General features: G+C 34.1%; 1 protein-coding gene and 1 pseudogene across 1 annotated transcript; one reads left to right on the top strand and one right to left on the bottom strand.

The window, feature by feature from the left end:
- Positions 1–370: 370 nt before the first annotated feature.
- LOC132561144 (uncharacterized) lies at positions 371–5,801 on the top strand (annotated as a pseudogene).
- LOC132561140 (uncharacterized) lies at positions 4,493–22,794 on the bottom strand. Its single transcript, XM_060225870.1, has 30 exons — positions 22,620–22,794; positions 22,039–22,126; positions 21,687–21,812; positions 21,058–21,125; positions 20,388–20,542; positions 20,056–20,119; positions 19,615–19,706; positions 19,108–19,284; positions 18,592–18,666; positions 17,935–18,153; positions 16,756–16,823; positions 16,465–16,507; positions 16,204–16,267; positions 15,776–15,852; positions 15,448–15,498; positions 13,744–13,867; positions 12,790–12,889; positions 12,433–12,555; positions 12,105–12,175; positions 11,515–11,669; positions 11,102–11,165; positions 10,452–10,543; positions 10,042–10,218; positions 9,749–9,823; positions 9,015–9,227; positions 8,511–8,578; positions 7,583–7,625; positions 7,034–7,097; positions 6,486–6,562; positions 4,493–6,016 (listed from the first exon to the last, which is right to left on the bottom strand). The coding sequence occupies exons 1-30, from the start codon at positions 22,735–22,737 to the stop codon at positions 5,975–5,977; spliced, it is 2,973 nt and encodes a 990-aa protein (XP_060081853.1). The 5' UTR covers positions 22,738–22,794; the 3' UTR covers positions 4,493–5,974.
- Between the last annotated feature and the right edge of the window lie 426 nt (positions 22,795–23,220).

Raw genomic sequence — 23,220 nt, 5'->3', positions numbered from 1 at the left:
AATGAAGATGTTGTGGTGCAGATGTCTATCCATTATTTCCCTGTTGATAGCGATATGCCTTATCAATACTTGAAATAATCGATGTCTTCCTCAAGCGATTAACTTACTTCAATTACTTTTTTCCTTATGTTGATGTCCGTTTTCAGTTGTCTTCGTTATCAGCTTGTGATTTTATATCTCGACTGCGACTCGTATTAGCTTCCAGAGGTAGAGCAAACCTGATGAAGTTACTAGCTGTCAAATACTGAAATAGACAACATAACCGGCTGCCGTATCTGGTACAGAAGACTGAAAAATGGCAGTGCCCATCTTTTTGAGAGTATGTCTGGTAGGTGTATTAGTGGGCGAACATAACCAACTTGTCGCGCAAATGGAAGAGAAGGTGGCGCTATTGGAAAACTACAACATACAGAATCAGAGACATACTCAACAGTCAAGTGCTGGCTCAACCGGACATGCAGTTATTTGTGGTAATGTACATTTAGTCAACAAAATACATATAAATTTTTGTGCACTGGAAATTTGGCGGAGTATAAGATTTTAACAATGTACAGAAATTGTAGTCAAAATTAAGGGCAGCGTATAAACTTGTGAAAATAAAGAAAAAGTTATCAACACATGTTCCTGATATGACGTATTTTTGTTTTATTTCTGCCAGATGATAATGATTCACGTTTCATTCAAGGTGCGTCTTTTATTTAAAAAAAAAAAAAAATTCGGGTAGGGATTAAAATCAGTAAAAAAAGGATACATGTTAATTTATATCCGACACAAAATAGTTTAACAAAGAAATGTTAAAAAAACATTAAATGGACAGAAAAGAAAAATAACACCAGAAAAATTGAAATGTTTGGATAATTGTCAAACAGTTGTCAAGGAAACTAACTCCGGTAAATGTTCAGACACTATTAGTATATACTTCTTGATGAACCACTGGACCAAGTCTTTTGACATTTGGTAACCAGGCCAGTTTTTCACATAGCTAAATCTGAGCTGTTACAGACAGATATCGTAAATATACGTTAACTACGGGTGCTTGAATGAAGCGCGTTTTTCCGATGTAGTCAACGTGGAGCCAATTGATTTAGCTTTGAGAGTATGACTAATACTCATTGATCTGAATTGAAGTTTCGTCAGGGAGACTTTTCTAGTCTAGATGTTTTATCGTCTTATATTGTTTCAAGTCATCGTGAAAGGATGATCTCCTCAAGCATCCAAGGTGACTGTAAGTGTTATCGGGAGGCTACAGTATGTTCGTGTAAGCCTTATACTGATGACAACCCGGATTTTACACTAGTATACTGCAAAACGTAAAGCGGGAAGTATTAGATACCAATTTTAAAAAAAATCAAAAGTTATTAGAACTGATAAACACAGATATCTGGTATACTGAATATTTACACTGACGAAAAATGATTATTTTAGCATTTGGTACCTTGATTAGATTCTTCTTCTGTTCCACCAAAGGAAAACATTTCAACATCTTTATAAGATCATATCACGGTTTAAATTCTTTATGCTGAAGAGCTTTATTTTATTGACAATAGGTCCTCCTAACGTAACAGCGTCCTTGAGCTGGTATCCGGGAACCCCCAGTCTACACCAGGATATTACCTTTGCAGTGAACATCACCGCACGTGAGTTCTTGAGGTTTTCAAAAATTCTTTTCGAACGTTTAATAAAATGCAAATATTGTCAATGTCAGTAGAAAGGAGATTTCATATACAACAGTTGGTGTTAAAGAGTTAACGAGGATAACAAATCACTATCGTATTAACCGTAGCTATAGTTTTTGCACTCTATAAAATGTGAAAATATCTGATTCCTAAAACCGCATTGATATTCACGACACAGAATTAAAACCTTTGAGAGAATGTATAAATGAATACAATCAGAATATGTCCCATTGAGATCATTATGATAACCGTTAAACTTCCCTATACTCTTATTGAACCTACATCTCTCAAAATCATGTGTTGTGAGTTCATCTCTCAGATGTTGTCGACATCTTACACAAAATCGCGATACTGTGACATATGTGGAAATCTTTATATTCATCGTTTTCGTTATTGTTATCAATGCTATACATGATGATAAGACATCATTCTGTACTGATATGAATACTGCTGATGGTGATAAGACATCATTCTGTACTGATATGAATACTGCTGATGATGATAAGACTTCATTCTGTACTGATATGAATACTGCTGATGATGATAAGACATTATTCTGTACTGATATGAATACTGCTGATGATGATAAGACATCATTCTGTACTGATATGAATACTGCTGATGATGATAAGACATCATTCTGTACTGATATGAATACTGCTGCTGAGGATAAGACATTATTCTGTACTGATATGAATACTGCTGATGATGATAAGACATCATTCTGTACTGATATGAATACTGCTGATGATGATAAGACTTCATTCTGTACTAATATGAATACTGCTGATGGTGATAAGACATCAATCTGTACTGATATGAATACTGCTGATAATGATGAGACATTATTCTGTACTGATATGAATACTGCTGATGATGATAAGACATCATTCTGTACTGCAACACGTACATGCATTCACTGTGTGCACGTCGTCTTTAATATTGGATACGTATTTCTAAATGTCATTTTGTGTGACAGCGGTCAGTGATACTATAGCCAGATAATACTAATGGATTGCTTTCATTATTTGCAGCTGTCGGTGTATCCTCTTTCATTGTTTTTGGTGACATATACATGGCAGAGGTCAAACAAAAGATCTTTGAATTCAACTACAAGTTTACTTGCGAAAAGCTGATAAAGAAAAAGGTGAAAATTACTTGTCCCATTAAAAGAGCAAGTAAGTATCAAGTAAAAACATACTCAAGGGATAAAGAAGGGTGACATTATTTTCAATAGCTTACGAACGCGTTGTTAAAAAACAATGAAAATCGGCCAAGCAACTCTCTAGGCTACAATGCACGTGGTCCTGTATCGAATGTTGCATTATTGTATTGCGTGACGATGTCTTTCCGATGTTTTGATTAGTTTCTGGTAACATTGAATAATGGCACGGCTGACGGAAGTTCAGAGGGGTCAGGCCATAGCGATGATAACATCAAGTTATACGGCAAAAACGGGTTGGCGGACATTTCGGTGCCCATATTTGCACTATGGAACGTCTTATAAGACGTCTAAGGGAAACTATGCGGGTTGCCGACAGATCTAGGTCTGGGCGTCCGTTCGTGACGTCACAACGTAGGACAGATTAATTCGTCTCGCTCATTTGCATAATCGGCACCTGACTGTCACTAAAATCTGCCCTTCATTCCATAGGTACTCATAACCGTCCTATCCATGCAAAAACTGTAAGGAAACGATTGCGGGAAGATGGTCTGCCGGGACGTCATCCGTTTATATATCTGCCCCTTACCGCTATTCGTCGCCAGCTTTGTATAGATTAGGTGACAAAACATGCTCCAAGAATATTCCCATATAGGCAGTGGAGGTGGATCTTGTTTACTGACGAGTCCCGGTTCACCCTGTTTCGAACAGACCTCGACGTCGTGTATACCGACGTCGTGGAGAACGTTTTGCCGACTGGTGCGTAGTAGAGAGGATAGGTTTGAGGGTGGATCGGCTATGGTGTGGGGAAGAATCTCACATGGAGTTAAATCATCACTGGTTGTGGTAGCTTTAACTGCCGATAGGTTTAGAGATGAGATCCTCCGGCCTCATGCCGTCCCATTATTGCAGCAAAACAGCCTCACATTCCAGCAGAATAATGCTTGGCCCCATGTAGCGATGATCTGTCGCGACTTTCTCACTATCCACAATAATCATCCACTAGATTGGTCACCTACAGCTCTGACTTATCCCCTATTTTGCACTTGTGGGACCAGCTGTATAGACACGTACGACGACGCCAGCCTCTCCCTGTTACTCTAGCCCAACTGAGAGCAGCCCTCTTGGAAGACTGGGGCAACATCCCAATGAGGAGGACAGACTCACTCATAATCTCAGAATCAGGGCTGTGGAAAGAAGGAATTGGGAGACATTCCCGGTATAGACTAGCCAGCTCCCACAATAAGTCCATTTTGATTTCATATTACATAGTTCTCTTTCAATTCCTTTCGATTACTCCTTAATCACTATCAGATACAAATCGTTGATTTTGCAGTTTGTCCTGTATGGATTGATCTTCATTCTTACTTAAAAAAATTTGAGCATTATACTCGACGTCTTGCCTTGAATCATCTTCAAAATTTACCCTGCGTTTCTTTATCCCTTAATCACCAATAATACGGTTTTTGTATACTTTTACTCTAGTGCAAATAGTGCGCATCGAAACTAAACAGTAGTCATTTTCATAGAACAACTCATTAAAATTCAAGTTCTTTATGCCACGTGGAATAGTTATCACATGTATAAACCTAATAGCAATGAACATACCAAAACGTAATAACTCTATAAAGAACAATAACACAAAACAAATTAGTGTAATTTATCATTATTTATTAGGAATGAGACAAAAATATCACTGAATGTATCTATGTCTGGTGAGTAAGGATACAGAGCCAAACATGATAAAGTAAAGAGTTGTAATTGCCGACAGCTAGCGTAAGATATTTGTTTTTTTATACGTTTAGATTAGTACTACGTTCTGTATACTGTCCTCGCTGGAGAGCTACCGATGGTAAGTAGTGTAGCCAATTCGGCTAAAAGAATCCCTATAATCTATGGCTAGGATGCATATTCATTTGTTCTGATAAAAGAAAAGACAGAAAAGACAAGAAAGGATTTTGATTGGCTTCTATATGAAAGGAAAATAAGACATGGCAAAAAAGTATCTGTGTCCGGTTTCCTTAACGTCCAATCTTTTACCGCTGTCGACACATTTTTTCCAACATTTTGGCAGAAATGCTTGAAGTTCTCTGTGTAGATTCGTTCAGAGATCTCCACACGTACTAGTACTCTAATACAACTTTGCTAAGACACTTGACTTGTATTTATACTGACCGATGACAAATATCCTCTCATACCTTTACAATGGCCAGCACTATACCATACTATACTATACTATACTATAGTTATCGTTTGCACCTACCAAATAGTAAACTCTCGATGGCCATGGTGTTTAGACAGAATCCATATAGTGGCGTCCATTGTCAATATACTGGATACTTATGTTGTGGGAAAATGATGTTTACATGTGATGACTTTGACACATATGTAACCTAGTAGAAAAAGTTTTATATTTACATCGATATACAATTCATAACCTGACATATATAAACCATTTCCTAATCAACATAAGGTATTTAGGAAGTCAGTATATATAAATGAAAATCCCGACCTACCATCCTTAATATTGTTCCGGTTGAAACCAGAAACGCCACATATTTTTTTCTATTTTGAGAAAACAATCATTTATGTAATATTTCTATTTTGTTGTTCTTTGCTAGTCAATCTAAATTGATAATATTGTTTATAAGCAATGGTTCGATGCTTTTAATATTGCACTTCATAAGATTTTATTTTAAAAGCATGATACTTTATATTATATCGAGTATCAGTTCATCAAAATAAAAGTTGCAGAAGCTAACACTAAAGAAAAAATTGTCGAGGAAACAATGAGAAAAAGAGTGATTTTAAAATTAATAATAAAAAAAACAATATAACTATAATATCATGATTAAAATACATATTTCCTTTTTCAGGGCTCTTTCAAAGTCCATGGAAAAATGCAGAACCAAATCGAGCAGGATTTCCTGTGTTTCAATATGAGCATAACTGTTACCGATTGAATATGAACGTGTTTTTTTGATGAGCTATAGATGGTTTTGAATTAAAAAAAGAATCAAAGTGCGTTGGGAACATGGAATTAACCATTCTAAATTTTAAAAAAAATCTTTTATTTCGTCCCTGAGTAGGTTTTCCTGGTCTGGCTTTGGGACGCCGCCTTGTGTGTGGTTTCCAATCAAGGGGCATAATGAAGATCAGTCGATACAAGCACAGTTCTCTGGGAACAGAAATACAATTAGTTTTGTACACACAGTCAGTAGGAAAAAAATAAATCAAAACTATCACAACTGAAGTGGATAAAACAATAACAGAGCCTTCCTTTACAACGAGACTGTAGTATGCATACAATCTATAAATGGCATCATACCAATGTTTATATGGACTGATGAAAGACACGTATAGCGTGTTATAACATTTTTTCCCATATTCTGTAATCGTTACCATATAAGGAACATTCAATACATTCAATACATTTACCAATTAGTAAACTGTTTCTGTTGTTTAATGTAACCGATTGGCGAAATAAATTTCTACGTACCGCTCGAAATCAATGTTATTAGTTTTAGCTTACATCGAAAAATATTGTTTTTACATAACTAATGGGGATAAGCGTTTTATTTGACAAAAAGAAAAACTGACAAGTTTAATAAAATACAAACATATAGAGAAAGACCTGAGATGTATACCTGCATTAACACTAGCTTCGGGTTAACGAAGTGGACATTTTCGATGGTAGGTAAAGTAAGTCCTTTCGATCCAATAGCTATGTACAGAAAAGAATGTTTAAACAATTACTTGCAAGTTCCAATTTATAAGTTCTCTAGTCAATCGGTACTGTATAGTAAACTTCAAATTTACACCAAATACATAGCCTGGTATCAATCATATATATATATATATATATATATGTGTGTGTGTGTGTGTGTGTGAAATGTATCTATTAAGCTTGCAGCAATCACTCTTGATTGTCAGAATTGAGTTATGAAAGAGGTCATACAACGAAACCTGCGAACCCCAGACAAAATCTGTGATGGATTGGTGACCCCATATCTTTTGATGTGCGCTGATAAATCGAAACTCGTCTGTCTAAATTTTCTATTTGTTTACGAAAAGATCTCATAGTGTTGACCGTTTATATCATCACATAAATCAATATAAATCGGAATAAATAAGATAAATAATCTAGACGATTTCACAGATCAAAATTATATAACATAAGTTAATTTATACTTACAATTGATTTCCGGAATAACAACAGTGTCCAGAGCGATGTCGATGATAAACTGTAAGGCTTTCTCCTGAAGATAAACACATTAAGACGTGACCTCTTAAAACAACCAATTTCCTATCTAACCTTTACTAATATTCCCTAATGCTACCTACTTAATTATAAGATACCAGACTTCAGGTATATCATTTTAATCGTCAAATGATCCCATCAATATATACTCTTTCGTTATAACCTCGAAAGACAAAATTTATTTGAGGGATGATCAGTTGCATACTATCACATTATAACTTTTTCGCGGGTTTCACAATGATGAGAAAGAAACCATATTAGCGAATATTATTGAATCACCTACATTATATAATGATTCACACGAATAGGGAATGATTATAGGAAGAATTTTGTTTGAAATACTAGAGTTTCAAGACAACTTGAGGTATGGTACTTTTCATGTGAATAGAACTCACGTATGAAATATTTTTCGCTTTCGGTGTTGACCTCAGAATAGCTCAAAAATAATCTTAAACAAACAAACAAACAATTTTTGTCACTTACGTCGATGTCCTTTATTGCTGTTTTCACTACTTTAACACCGAATCTGAAATACCATGTTCATTGTGTAGGGTTATCAATAGTTTAAAACAAAGTGTCTCGATTGATATATAGCCACTTCTCATTTGCTGAAGTAATCAAATATTTTCTGATGATTAACAACCGCGATCTTCTGTATGATTTACTTTTATGGACGTTTAACTTGATTACAAGACCTTTTATTCTAAACGTCGAATAGAGTGCGCACGTCCACCAAATAATTAAATAATATTATTAATAATCTCAAAGCTTAAATGATAAAACATGAGACTGGTTACATTAAATTTAAATTCAATTTAGTAAACATAATGGTGATATATGTGTTTCTTAGACATGTATTATGCATGTAAAAATTACTTGCAGTTTAGATGAGAGATATGTAAAAAAACAAAGCCGTAAAGTTTTTTTTTTATATGTAAATGGTGATATACAGAATTCGTAATGTACTCCTGAAGTGATTTGTCAGTATAAATGGTGATATACAGAATTCGTAATGTACTTCTGAAGTGGTTTGTCACTATAAATGGTGATGTAAAGAATTCGTAATAATCTCCTGAAGTGGTTTGTCAGTATAAATGGTGATATACAGAATTCGTAATGTACTCCTGAAGTGGTTTGTCAGTATAAATGGTGATATACAGAATTCGTAATGTACTCCTGAAGTGGTTTGTCAGTATAAACGGTGATATACTGTACATAATTCATTATGTTCTTCTGAAGAAATAAGTCAGCTGAAATGGTAGTATTAACACAAGGAACCAGTGGTAAACATTACTGTATATCTAACATATCTTAGTGATGTGAATGTGATGAGGTGGTACCAATTTATTATACTCATACATTAAAATACATAAAACTCAATCCATTAAGGGTTGGAGTATAACATACTCACTTAACATCTCGCAGTTTCCCATAAATGGTCTCATTCTTCACTTGAACATCCGCCGATGTACTCATGGTCTACAAATAACAACGGAATACTAATTATATCCACTTTCAAATTCAATATTGAATAGGTTCAAAAGAACGTGCTTATTCTGAACCATGCAACTACTCGAATGAATTAAAACATGTCAAGCAGCTTAAAGCAGATCTCAAGATAAGTACAATTTCCAATCTCGACGATCATACATAAGACAAACAAGTGCATGTCACTTTCTCGTATGAGTTTAGATTTAAATAAAGTATAGCCGGATAATGAAGTTAATCTGTATCATTCAGCTGTTTCGTCTTTCTTGGATACGTCTGTGATACTAACGACATTTTCTGAAACGATAGGGAGAATGAGGTTTTATGAAAGCGAGTTGAAAACACGCGGATAATTTGTATGATATACCACATGAAAATATTTGTCAAACAGGATTAAGACATTTAGTTCTTAGATGTAACTATTTACCACATTGAGTGTGAAGAGGTAGGCAGGTGTACTTTTGATTGAGTATTTGTACAATAGTCTATTGCCACGGTAGGTACCAGCTACAGGACGGGCAAAGAAGTCTATGATGCCGCCTGCATTACCACGAACATCCGTTGAAGTAACAGAAACACCAGGCATCGACGTGCTGCGCATGTGCAACTCAACCTGACAGTTTGGATAACTCTTTTGCAACTGGAAAACAAAGCTTCGGTTTATAACACTTGCATTTTCATAGCAATTTTATAAATCGATACGAAAGAATTAATTTTTCAATATATTTGGGTAATTGTCAAATAATCAATATTCTCATTAAAAAGGTCATGATTTCAAACAAAGCATATTACTTTTAGTCATTAATTAATTGCTTACTTTATTCAAGGTCAAGTAAGAGAGGGACTTATTGAGATTGCCATGTCGCATTACCGCATGTAGTTTATTAATCAAGCCTTCTGTGCAAAGGTACTGACACAATTTTAAAAGATCAATGATCATAAAAGCAGACATATTCCATTTTCTATACGAATTCTCGTTGTGACTAATTGATTTTTAAAATCGTTTCCGTAGCTAGATATTTTTTCTAAAAAATGACTTATTTACAAGACCAGCTCACATTTTTAAAGCGCTTTTTTCTCGATTTTGGAGTATTTCGATAATAACTTTCGCCTCAGTAAGTGCCTTTCAATAATAAATTAAAGCCATCTAAATAGGCGTACCTGTGGTATGAGATTGCCAATACACAAAATTGTGTGACATGTGGTATTTAGAGCCGAACGGTTCGCAGGAGGAAGCTGAAACGGGTAATGAAGAGTATATAGTATTATAATGAGAATATTTATATCAAAGATCGTCTATGTTTTCATAATTGACTGTCGATTTTTTATCGCTTGCAAAAATCAATTATGCAATGAGAGTAGGAATAAATTATGCTGTACTTTTTGGATATTGCCTTCATCTTGGTACCTTATTGTTATTTCTCTATGAGATTTACTGTTGTTATCAAACTCACATCCTGTGCCGTAAGGTTGTATGCAAGGAATTTGTGTTGCTGTGCCTGGTACAGTAAACTGTTCACAATGTAGTCTGATACCCACAAATACATCATCCGGCTCGTGTCGTTCCATTGGGGAAGGGGCGAGGCTTGGAAAGGGGGCGGGGCAGGCGAAGCTTTCCAGTCTATTTCCCCCTTAGGAAAAATGAAGTATTTATTGTTATTAACTGTAAACAAATAATACTAAATAATAAATAATTTTGTGATTCAAGGAAACCTTTCAAGAGTGGCCAAATATCAAAACTAATTCAAAATCTCTACTTCCACTGATTTTTAAAAACAAAAGTTTGCGGTTTATATACAGGAATAAGTCACATTCATAAAGAGTATATGAAAGATTCAGTCCCATTTTTTCGTTATGTTTTTACCTTATGATAGGATTCCATAAAATTCGTCTGAAAGAGTGGTTGTTCATCCATACTATAGTCCAGTAGAAATGTGTTCACTATATCTACAGTGACTGTAAAATATACGTAAAACATGAAATTATCAAGATTTCCTTTGAGATAAACCTAGATAACGACGAATAAAGTCGTACCTATTTAAAAAGTATATATACAAAAGCATGAATATATTGGTTTATGTTGTTCCCATTGTCAGTTGGTAAATATATATTTGATATTACTAAAACATGGGTGACATGTATATAAGATGTATATTATGAAAAAGACGGAGTAACCTTATACGTTTTAGTAAAACGAATTTGCGCCTGGGAATGTTGTTGATAAATCGAATGTCCGAACTGGCAGTAAGCCAAATAGATTCCCCTTTAACATTCTACACATCTTGACAAATAAGTGAAGCACGCTCTTACAAAATTCGGAAATACATCCTTTTAAAGTGAAAGCCCGCATAACAGTTATGTGATGGAAATTAAAATATACTGACATGTAAACGACAGCTATCTCTGAGCCCTTGTATATCCTTAATGGTACATATTCATACCGTATGTAGTAATTAACGAAGGGTACTTTATCTCATGTCTCGGTATGATATAGAAATAAAGAATCCTATATACCTGGTAGTTTCGCCAATGCGTTTTCTCCGTCCGTATTGATGAGATCAGTCACAACTCCACAAACCTAAAATATAATATCAATTAATGATGGTTAGAAAAAAAAGTATCTATTTCAATATCCACCCATTTGAAAAATTATTTCGCCGCGTTTTAGAAAATTATTTTTAGCAATAAGTACAAAGCAACTCCAAAAATGGGTTAAGTAGCCATGTATTATGATAGAGTGTTTTAAAACATGTCGTTATATTTTGACACGTCTTTCCTGGTTTTGAACAATATACACATTTTGTTATGTTATGATTTGGTAGCGATACATCAGTTAACCGTTTGGTAGACGACATTTGAATACATTTCCTGACGGTTCACATGTTACGTGACCGGTATAAAGAAGAAACATTTAATAAATGACATACCTTGCCTTGAAGAGACGACTTGATAGCGTCTGCTACCTCACTGCTGAAAAGGTTGTAGAGCCATGAAGCTCCTCCATGAAACGTCAAACTCACGCTGCCAATACTAACGCCACATCCAGAAGCATGGATGTGAGGGCGTCCTTTGGAATCGGTACCTATTGGATAAATATTACAATCATAAGGTTTTCAAATAGTTAAATGATCATAACATCTGACATATGTAATTGCATTAAGTTTATGAAATACGTTTAACACGGAACATGAAACATGAAAGCTTTCAGAGTCAAGTTTTTATTTCCAATATTTCCATTTTATTTAATGATGATGGGACTAGGCATATAACGAAAGTAAACCAGTAGGGGTAAAATGATATATTTATCTGCTAAAATATTTATCATATTTATCGCTATTCATCATCTGATTGTACATGCAAGTATTCGGTTTTTTTTTCAATTTTCATTTTGAGGTACAAAACGCTGTCAACGTTTCCCTACAAATGAAAACAAACGAAGATACACTCGTGTTAAAATCGAATTGAGAATGTTTAATTGTTAACATGATAATATATGTATTAAATAGACATAGCTTACCAATATCGACATTAGCATGGAACGACAATCCACTCACAGAAACATCGAAAGTTCCACTGTCGGAAATAATTCTATAAAGCAATGGAACATCACACTATTAACATAGGTTTACCGCCGTACGATCTGAATGTTTCATAAAAGGACGCAATATATAAATTACGCATCATGTTCAACATCTATCGACAGGTCGTTAACGAATGATTAAAGATAAATACAAATTGATTATTCACAGTATGCCTGGAAATTACAATGATTGATCAAATAATTAAAGAAACGAGAAAGAATGATTAAGAATAACCGGAAAAAATTGAATTATTCAACAACATACGGTGTATGGTATGCCCAGTTACCATGCATCTGCAGCCCAGCATTGCTACCTGTCCAGGTCAGTCCAGAAGGAGGTTTAAGGGAAATCTGACTGGAAGGCCTGGTAAATCCGTTTATATGAATCCTGTTGGGAACACTCTACTGTTAGTACGCTGTTACAATGGAATTGGTTTAACAGTAAAATGTACGAAATAAACAAATGTCGTTTGGCTAAAGCAACTTACTGCAACAATTTTAGTAAGACCGTATGTCTTGGTACATCCATAAACTTACTGCAGTAAATTAATCTGGACTCTCCAGACAATCCAGTAAAAACATATTTTCAAAAAAATGGCCGCTGTTAATAGTTATTACGTACCCGGTGAGGTGGTAGGTAACGATACTCACAGTCCCAGACTGGTCAGGGATCGAAACACCAATAATAGCCTTTGACAAGATATCGAGTGCGACACTGTTTGCTGCAACAGTAAATAAACAACTGATTATGCAGCTAGTTAAATATGTGAATTTACTAGGCTATCACTATCGGTCACTTCTATTGACATTAACATGTATCTGATTGTCTATCACACAGAACTACATGTTAGGAAAGTAGCAGTATCTAGGTTTTGGGCACTGTATGAACAAAGTTCAAATTGTATCAAATACAATTGCTCAAATATATATTAAAATATAGTACATAGAGTAATAGATGTAGCATTTCTTTATATAATGTCTATTGTAGATTTTAAATCTTCGGCTAATGTGCTTGCATCAAATATGTTTACAATAATTCTCCAATTCAACATCACTACCTTGAGTATTTTTTATATATTCGTTATGTATTATACACAACACACTGTAAGTATATATGATTCATACTGTTTCCATCAAGTCGTCAGCCACGTGATGCAGTTACAAAAATGACGAAAAAATTGACTGCACCATATTTAAACAATTTTGCATATCAGAACCTGTTTATATAATCAAATTATTAACATTTACTTTTATTCTAGCTTTATTTAAGCAGAAGTCATTTCTAAAAAGACCAACCTCGTCAATATTAGCCAGTATATGTTATTCCTGTTCGATATAAATACATGGTGGTCACATCACTCTCCATTTTGTTGGCTGTGTATGAATTTTAGTTGTATTATACAACAAGAAATTGCCAGTCACTGGATCTAAAGTGTCGGTGACAAGACTATATATATCAAAGTCTAGTATATAGTATATTATGTATAATGTCCATGTATGTCATACGACACACTGTCTTAGGAACCAAGTCGTAGTGTATGATTAAATCACTAATTATATTAGTATTGTACCATACCATAGGTCAAGCCCTCCGAGGTGATTCTGGTCTTGAAGCCCGGATTGACCGATGCTGTGCTGAGGTGACAAATGACCACCACGATAAACACCGTATTCGCTGTACTGGCCATGTTGTGGTCAAGCTATACGAACGCCCCGACCAGGTATAAACTCACACATACAGTGTTAACCATGTATACGTACAGATGTATATAACACGACAGTAACGCCATCTATAAATAGAACAGACATGTGTCTGTACTCAGTCTTGTTCCGCTCCAGTTACTGGCTGAGCAGAGGGAAAATTTAAACTGTATCGATACTTAGCTGCTAATGATGATACTACTGTTAAATAATTTTAATGTGTCTGCAGTTTTCCCTGCATTTTTGCTGAAGAAACATACTCGAGTATATCGTTTAATGCGTTTGTGGGCAACGCTAAACAAGTGAGTGTTTATAGCGGGTCATGTAGAACATTGAAAAGGAAAAACGTACAACATTATTTCACAAACATCTTACAACATCTCTTGAATCTACACACGATTTTGTGGACAAAGTGAACTTGTACAACACTAGTTCACTACTTCTAAAACACAGGTTCTCGCAATAAAATGAGACGCTTATTTCGCTTTGTATAAATCATTTGTCGGCAAGACAAAGTTGAAAGTTCATAACGTGTACCAATATGTGGAAATAATGATTGAATCAGGACAAAATGCAAAAACAATGATTAAAGCACAAAACTTTAATATCACATATATAGTTACATATCAAACACACAAAATAGCTGAAATCTTCAAGCTTAATTATTATATATTTATAAACGTTGGATTTCTTAAGGATTTGTACTTAGTCAGAAAAAGTGCATTTAACAAGTACAACAGGTACAATATAAATCTGATAGATACAAAACTGAAAATGCGTCAGTATGAATGCATTGCAATTTTCCCTACATTTTGTAATCACACAAGTATATGTTTGAACATTAAAAGTCTTTCTCGAGTAAAGTAACCGATAAGGTAATGTCCTATTAATGACACACACAGTGTAATAGGAGAAACATACTTCCTTAAGAGACTTTTGGAATGTTTTACGAGAAAAACAAAAAAAATGATATATAAGTGCTGAAAAGGAGGTACAGTTGTCCGCCTTTTAGTTACATAGACATGTGGTCTATGTTATTTATTACATACCTAGATAAGTCATGAAAAACCTAAAATAAACAACTACAGCAGAAAAAAATGATTGCGAAAAATACAATGTATACAATTTTGGTATATTTACCAAGACATTATATATCATAAGCATAAAACTTAAAATGAATAACCTCGAAAACAGATGAAATATTTGTAGTGATTCTGTTAATTTACCACAATGATGTAGATCAACGTTCTCTTCCAGTAGTAAAATGTGACATTTAAATGATAACAACTTTCAAGGTTTGTAAACATAATGTATAGTTCAATATGAAAAAGTTACTAACGCTAAAATAGCTAAAAAGCAGAAAGTAAAAGGAAATAAAAGACAATAAACTTATTCTGTATAAGCATAGCATTTCGTATTAAAGTGTCCTTCAAAATATTCCAATAGACTTGCTTGTGAATCTGATGGATTTATACATAGTCTTCTTTTTTGGCGAGCCCTCTATCCTAACATCACATTTGTCACATCAAATCATCGGCATCAAAGATCAGGCGGATTCCTCAACAAAGCAATGAATTCAGAATTCTCCATCAGGGTGATATACAACGTCAGTTGCGATGAGCAAAGCATGCTGCAAAACGAAGATCACATTTTGAAATAAAGTCGGTTACCGACTTCTATAATTAAAGTCAAACATGATAAATGAAGATTTATGTACTAATTTGAAGCTTTACAAATCATGAAACCCGCTGTGTAACAACGTAAACCAGTATGTGTAATACGTTTCAGTGCAGAAGAAAGCTATATTTCGTGCATGTTGAATACGACTCTTGTTATTTGTACTTAACGTATAAAAGGCCAATTTCACTGTATTCTATCTGAGGAATTCAACACACTCCAACACATACCTCCAGTAGAACCAATTTGGAATTTTTCAATGATATTTTCTTCCCGAATGGAAGGCGGATCCCAATCTTGCCAAGTTCTGAAAAAGACATGTAATGAAATCAGACTAAAGAGTGATGTTATAATACTTGACAAGTAATATTACTTTCGGAATATAGCGTATGATATGATAACGTTACTTTATTTTTTCCATCACTGAATATTTATAATTTAGTTTGCGGAAGAATGGGAGACATTTTTGATTTCGTACATTCTGTATTCTGAAAACATGCTTCAAGGCAGCTTGGCTATTCAATAAAAACTTTAAAACTTTGTATTATTGAATTATAATTTCTTATTCATTCTGCTAGATAGATAGGTGGCATATGTTACGTATACACACTTGTTATTGTGGTACCATTACAAAAGTATGTTTATATCAGTATCTTACCGTCAATATTGGGCTGTATAAATCTTTCTACAACATATTTCATGAGGATGTTCAATGCTCTTTCCTGTTCAAATAAACCCGATATGATAAGCATATGTAATATAAAACACAAATACATGTCAAAATTAAGGTGATAGAGTTTCCACATGAACAAAAATCATTGTTTTTTTTTGTTTCGTTTGTTTTTTGTTTACATAGGTTGAGCCGATAATACACGCCGTCATTAATTACCAAAATAACCATATGATCAATGATACTTACAGTAACATTCGCTATAGTCGAGTTTTGCAGGGAAACAGAGATACTGAAATAAATGCCAATAACATATTTGAATTATTTGAGGTAGCTATAAATTACACTTGCATAATAATCTAATACATCGAATACTTTTATACTGTGTACATAAGCTTTATTTATCATTAAATCAGCAGCGATTCTGATGTTGCTTAACTGAGTTTAAAGGTCTTTCAATTGGTAAACGTTCCTTACTATGAAAGTTAAAAATATAGCCTTCTTTGATTATTTGCGATTCCTATCGTCATATTAACTTACGTCATGTTGGTGACCTTGTAGTGCATCACGTGATCTGCAACACTCATCTGGCCCGTCAGTGACATTTTCTGTCATTAGAAAAAAAATCATAACAATGCCTTGATGCTACCATAAAATGTCGATATAGCTGTCCGTGGCTTCAGTTGTGTGAAAGATAGTTTGGAGATTGATTTACAATGCAAATAATGCTGTAGTATACGTCCTAATTTTTTGAGATCATATTAGTCATGCATTTTGATGCTTATTCTGATAATGGAATGTTAAAACTACAATCATGAGAGATGAACATTGAATATTTTCAACTGCAGTAAATGTTCATACTGAGGATGAACTCAATTTATAAAACAAAATATCTAGAGCAATATTAATCATTCTTGTTGCTCTGTACAGAAACGTTGTTGTTAAAAAATATTACCAGAAATACCCATGTAGACCAGTAGATTGATTCACTTGTTGGTTGTCTTTTACCTAACCCACATTTCCGTGAGTTTGACATGTTAATGTTAACTTTCTCATGAATGATCTATTTATTTTTAGATATTTTGTCAGATACTTCCCATCGTGTTTGAATGACTGATAATAATAGCTTCCTCAAGATAAAACCAGTGACATTATCAGGGACACATACTTCCTTATAAGTCATCATCTCTCTTGACCTTTGTTGAGCACGTGCTATTCTAAAGCTAAAGGAAGTATAAATTCTATTGATTTAGTTTTAATGAAAAAAATATGTGTCTTGACAGTTTCTATATGACGTCGAACAGTTCTACGACAGCAGCGCTATGCGGTATACAATCTCTTTATCAGTGGTTACCTCTTGTAGACACAGGTATGCCGATCATTTAAATCTTGATAAGAAATACCAAGTCTCGGCGTACTTTCTAGGTCAATGAAATTGTTTTCGGACAGAATTTATAGCCTTTCATTCAATCACTTTTGATTGGTATTCACACATGTTGCATGCATTATACATATGTGTGTGTGTTATCCCCGGGACGGATCCTCAGATCAATTTACAGTGACTTCAATAGTCTTCTCTACCTAAAACCATTATTACAGTGTAGTAATTACTGAGGAAGTACATATGGCGAATACGAAGTCTAATAATGAGATATACCGTGTGCATGCAATCAAATCGGATTCGAAACAAATATACACGGGAATTAACTTATCACATACCACATCCATAGTAAGTATGTAGCCTCCGGAAGTCCTTATTCTGCTCTCATGGCCCACATTTTCTGGTTTAAAATACAACGTTGACAACACAGGCCGGGCATACAAGGCTATTGTTCCAACCATGTTGGTTTCTATGGCACCGTTTACCACGCTAATCTCCGGCATTTTCTTACTCCTCATTTGCAGTTCTATTTGGCAGTTAGGATATTTCTCCTGAAGCTGCAATAGTCATATTTAAAGTTATCATTTATCTGTATCGCATTTTGTGGATTGACCAATGTTTACATAGCGGGAGTCGTTGATGAAGGAGAACTGCTTACTTTTCATTGACAGCTGGTCTTTGTTCTTCTTCCGGAGTCTCTCTACAGATCTTACGGTTGTTCATATTTTACACTTCTGTTATTGAATTTGAGTTTGGATTATGTTTATAATGACATCTTGTTATTTTCTTGTTGTTTTTCTTATTTACATGTGTAACAAGGAAGCGTACTTTTATTACATATTCAAATTATGATTCTTCTGGTCGTCAATTAATGCATGCTATCGTCCGTAAAAAAACCAAGAACTATAAGTTGATCAGGTGTTATTTTACACTGAGGTATGTAAATAAACCAATGTCTATGTTGTAAATTGTTAGATTTTCAGTAAGATACAAACCGGCGGGATGAAGTTACCAATGCACAGGGAGCTGGTACAAGTGGTGTTCAGTAATCCTCGATCTTTTTCTGGAAGCTGAAATAATATCACAATCGTTAGTTATTCAATAATCCAAGGTATCAAATAAAAATGCATATACTGGACTCATGTGTACATTATATTTAAATAAATAAAATTAATAAAGACACCATGCGCTGATACATGACCAATAACTGCTATGGATTGTAGTGGTGTTTTGCGGCATGTATGCACTAAAACTATTTCACAAAACTAATTTCACCTTCTTGAAAATAACAGAAATAAATATATACAAATATGCTAATGAATAAACATCAATCTACTACAGTAATATTGGTAGCACATATTCTTTATCACATGCATAAAATGTTCAATGAAATGGAACGATGAGTTTTTTGTATTACAGAAATGTATTTATCGTTATTTTGATACTGTTTCAGAATACAAGAAATTGAGTATGGTATAAAAAGGCGTTAGATAAACGAAGTAAAAACGTACGTCCTTCGCTGTGAGATTGTATGAGAGAATATTATGTTTCTGTGTTTGGTAGAGTAAGCTGTTCATCAGATAGTCCGAAACCCACACATACATCATCCGGCTCGTATCGTCCAGTTGGGGGATGGGCGGGGCATTGAAAGGAGGCGGGACAGGCGCAGCCTTCCAGTCAATTTCACCCTTTAAAAATAAATCATATAACATATTCTAAACGCATCATAATATCCCCATCATATACATTATATATATTTGACACCCACTGTATTTAATTTTTTTTTTCTTGTTTTAGACCCCGTTATATTTTGTTTTTATTAAAGTAAGCTCGACCGCATGATCAAATATATTCTGAAGGAGGATACTGATGTTAACCGAGTATTCTTCTTTGATCTTATAGTGTTAATATACAATGATCATTGACATGCACACATACAGGTATTCTTTCTTTTCTTTATTTTTATGACCCCATTCACCAGCAGTGCAACCAATATCAACATCAAACGGACTTTTTACCTTATGGTATGTCTCTAAATAATCAGATGTGAACTTTGGAGGACCTGTAAGTTTGTAGTCTAACTGGAAAAGTTGCCCGATATCCATAACAACTGAAATGCAAAAATAATTAGATTTTGAAACTGGCAAATGTTCATAAAATATATACCTATATGTTACCAGTTACGTTTTGTTCGATATACGTTCTTAATACAATATTGAAATCACAATCCCATAGTGTATGCATTTTGACGTACATATGATTGCGTTATGGAGTCAAATATCGCTACTTCTGTGGGAAGAGAATGTTATTTTCACTTATGTGCGCTTAAACGTCAGTTTGTTTTGAAAATTCAGCGAACTTATGATTAGCAGAATTGATGTCAAACTCACTTAAGATCTTAAATAAAACACAATGCCTATACAATATCTTTTACACAATCTAAATAGCAATGAAAATACCTTTAAGCAAGGACAGAGACTTTTCAGCATCTGTGTTGATCGACTTACTGATGACATCACACAGCTATAAATATAAAAATATTGATCTATTTCATTGAATAAACTAGCAATTCTTCAGGCAATAACATTTCTACCTCTTTCGACCAACATCTTCTTTTTTTAAATGAAACGTTATATCATATATTTCTCAAACAAATTATTTTTTCTTCACAACAGTGAACATAAATGAGAATGCACACCTCTTCAGTGGAGTTCAATGAAATAGCCATTTAAAGTTTAAATAAACTTTGGGTAAACTGCAGGAAATAAAACGGTATTGTAGGGAAACTCACTTTATCCTTAAGTGCTCGTTTTATCTTGCCCTCGACAATTCTTCGGATTAAATTGTACACCTTAGCATGATGGCCGTGGAACCTTATGGACGCACTTCCTACGTTACAGTTACATGTCCCTGCTCTGATGGTCGGCCGTCCATTCGCGTCTGCCCCTGCCATACACACAAATGAAAATCCGTTTTAAAAATAACCGATTTGGAATGACCTAGTTACGATTCTATAGGTAAACAGCTGGTAGAGCACAGATATGTTTAAGAAACATAAAGATTTCATATATAAGTATTTACTTATTGCTTTAAAGGACGTAAGCATATTTATATATATTTGCCAGTTTCTTTAAAATTAAAATATTCGAACATCATTAATGCAAAGCCTCCTGGGCTAAAATAATAAAGAGATAATTTAATGAGCTTAAGGTAGAATACTATATACGTGTAAGATGAATTAACAAAGCTTCCTCTTTCAGATGTAATTTATATTTCTTAACGGCGGTTTTAAAATAGAGACAGTAGATACCCGGAAGTGATTTTCGCTTACGTAAATATCTATGTATTGAGGAAGATATGGACAACTGTTAAAATTAATTTAAACACCTAAAGAATATGTTGTAAGCAGAGCATTATCCGAAACGGCATTCCAACTGGAAAATAGATATGAAAAAAAGTACCTAAAATAGCTTGCACACTGAAGGAAACGTGAGACACTGATACGTCAAAGCTGCCATGATCCTTGATTCTGTGAATACATTTGAGTACATAACAACATTAAGACTGACTCGAGCTTCCTAAATCAAGGAAACTGGCACCTAATTTACAAAATGTATGTAAAACAGAAAACAGTAACAATAACAATAGCTTTTCCTCTAATTGCCAATGTATTCCTTCCTTCAAGTACAAAATATATGGAAAAGTAGTTCAGACATATCACTGATTCTAGATATAGAATATGAAACCAGGACGTACGAACACATAATCAAATATCAAACTCTGATCGTATTGTTACAGGAATAACAATATCACAACTAATATATATATATAATCAGTTCCATTGGTTGATTTCATAAAAAACAGTTCACATAATTATCATTACTATGATTTATACACATATGCAACTATTTTGATTTTGTGGAAACTAAATATCCACAACACAAACGGCTTTCTCTGTCAATGTATCACAAGAATAAGAAACCAGATAGATTGACAAGTTCTAGTTTTACAATAGACTTTTCATCAAAACAATTGGTTCAACATAAGCGGGCCAATCAACACCCTAATAAAAACACACATCATCACTTACATGAAAGAGTACTTAAAGTCTGCATGCATGCCGAGTTCTATGTCTTCCGCAGACCATTCTAATCCACTTCCTGGTATTGGCTTCAGAGAGCTTGGGGAGGGTGGCGAGAACTCAGTTATTTCGACACTGGAAAGAAAATAAGGTTTACATCTAAATAAAGTATTTAAAATCGAATACTTCAACACACAAATAATAACTAAACTTTATTTTTCGTTCCAGATACGTCAATCAAGACGATTTTGTTCATATCAATGAAAGCTGAATGATCTATCAAATATTTATAAAGTAGACGGAAAATAACAAATACTATAATGACGGTATATCTATAGGAATTAAAACCTGTGATACATACTTGGAAATAGAGTAAGATTTTCCATGTATTGGGTTGAGTTTTCTACCCCTCACGCTCTTCGACAGCTGTTCAATAGCTTCCTGGTTTGCTGAAACGAAAGTAAGAATCGATTACTATTCTAAACAAGAGACGTATTCTACACAAAGAAGCTTAAGATTAAAGTTGACAGTTATAATCCAAGTATTTGAAAATGTTAATATTTATCTATTTTATATAACTAACTCATACAACATATGAATATGTTCATTCTTTATTTCATGTAGATTATGGTTCTAGTTCACAACTATGCACGGTTTGGAAATATCTATTTTAAAATGTTAAAACATTTAAGCATTAAGAGTATGTAAAGATACTAGTGTCATAGAGTAAAGCCTGAAGCTCGAATATATATAGTTTTAGACTACAGATTTTTGTACATGAAATATATTGATTTACATTATCTCTCTGTTTATTTCGTAATTATTAATGACAATTACAAGTCAAAGCATTACCAGTATTGCTGTATTCAACATTTAATAATAAAAAACCTCAATTCATCACTTTAATATTCAAAGCAAAGTTCACATGAATTTAGATCTTACCGTAGTTGAGCCCTGCAGTCGTGATCCTAGTCTGAAATCCCGGGTTAACGGCTATCATCATGTCAAAACAACACAATAAAGCCATACCAAAAACAATCGATCTACATTTCCCGTCCATGTTCAACACGGTGTGCTTTGTTCGTGAGTAGATCAGACTGCTCACAGCTTCATGACACCTATATTAATAGCAGGGATTCCCGATTATAACATCCTTAACAGAAACAATATGACGTGTATTCTATTTTTATCTACTTCCTTCTTTCAGTTTGAAATACATATAAAAGGGGAGGAAACTCCAAGATAGCCATGACACGAACCTTAAATAACCGTGTATAGAGATAAAAAAAGCAAATATGTCGAGGCCATGCAACTGTTACAAAATATATACACACATGTAGGCAAATATGCTTTTAGATAGAAATAGAATTAAAGGTATATGAACTAGTCTAATAAACCACCAGCTGATAACACAGAAACAGCTTCTAGGGAGAGTAACGCTAACACAATCAACTGTAACAGAGTATCAACCAATATCAAATCTGCACCTTGTTTTTTCCATCCCAAATATATGTGTAATATTTTGACTTGTTATCGTTAAAAT

This window comes from Ylistrum balloti, unplaced genomic scaffold, assembly GCF_031769215.1.
Source record: "Ylistrum balloti isolate Yb309-2 unplaced genomic scaffold, AGI_CSIRO_Ybal_v1 Utg371150, whole genome shotgun sequence".
In the NCBI taxonomy this organism is placed as follows: Eukaryota; Metazoa; Mollusca; class Bivalvia; order Pectinida; family Pectinidae; genus Ylistrum; species Ylistrum balloti.
This window is presented reverse-complemented; position numbering and strand designations above follow the sequence as displayed.

Excerpts from the sequence above, each read along its gene's own strand:
- LOC132561140 (XM_060225870.1), bottom strand. The coding sequence starts at position 22,737 with ATGGACGGGAAATGTAGATCGATTGTTTTTGGTATGGCTTTATTGTGT. Across the intron at positions 13,868-15,447 it reads ATCACCCTGATGGAGAATTC|CTTGACCACAACATGGCCAG; the intron begins TGAATTCATTGC and ends GCGTTCGTATAG. Across the intron at positions 10,544-11,101 it reads CGCATTGGCGAAACTACCAG|TCACTGTAGATATAGTGAAC; the intron begins GTATATAGGATT and ends TATATTTTACAG.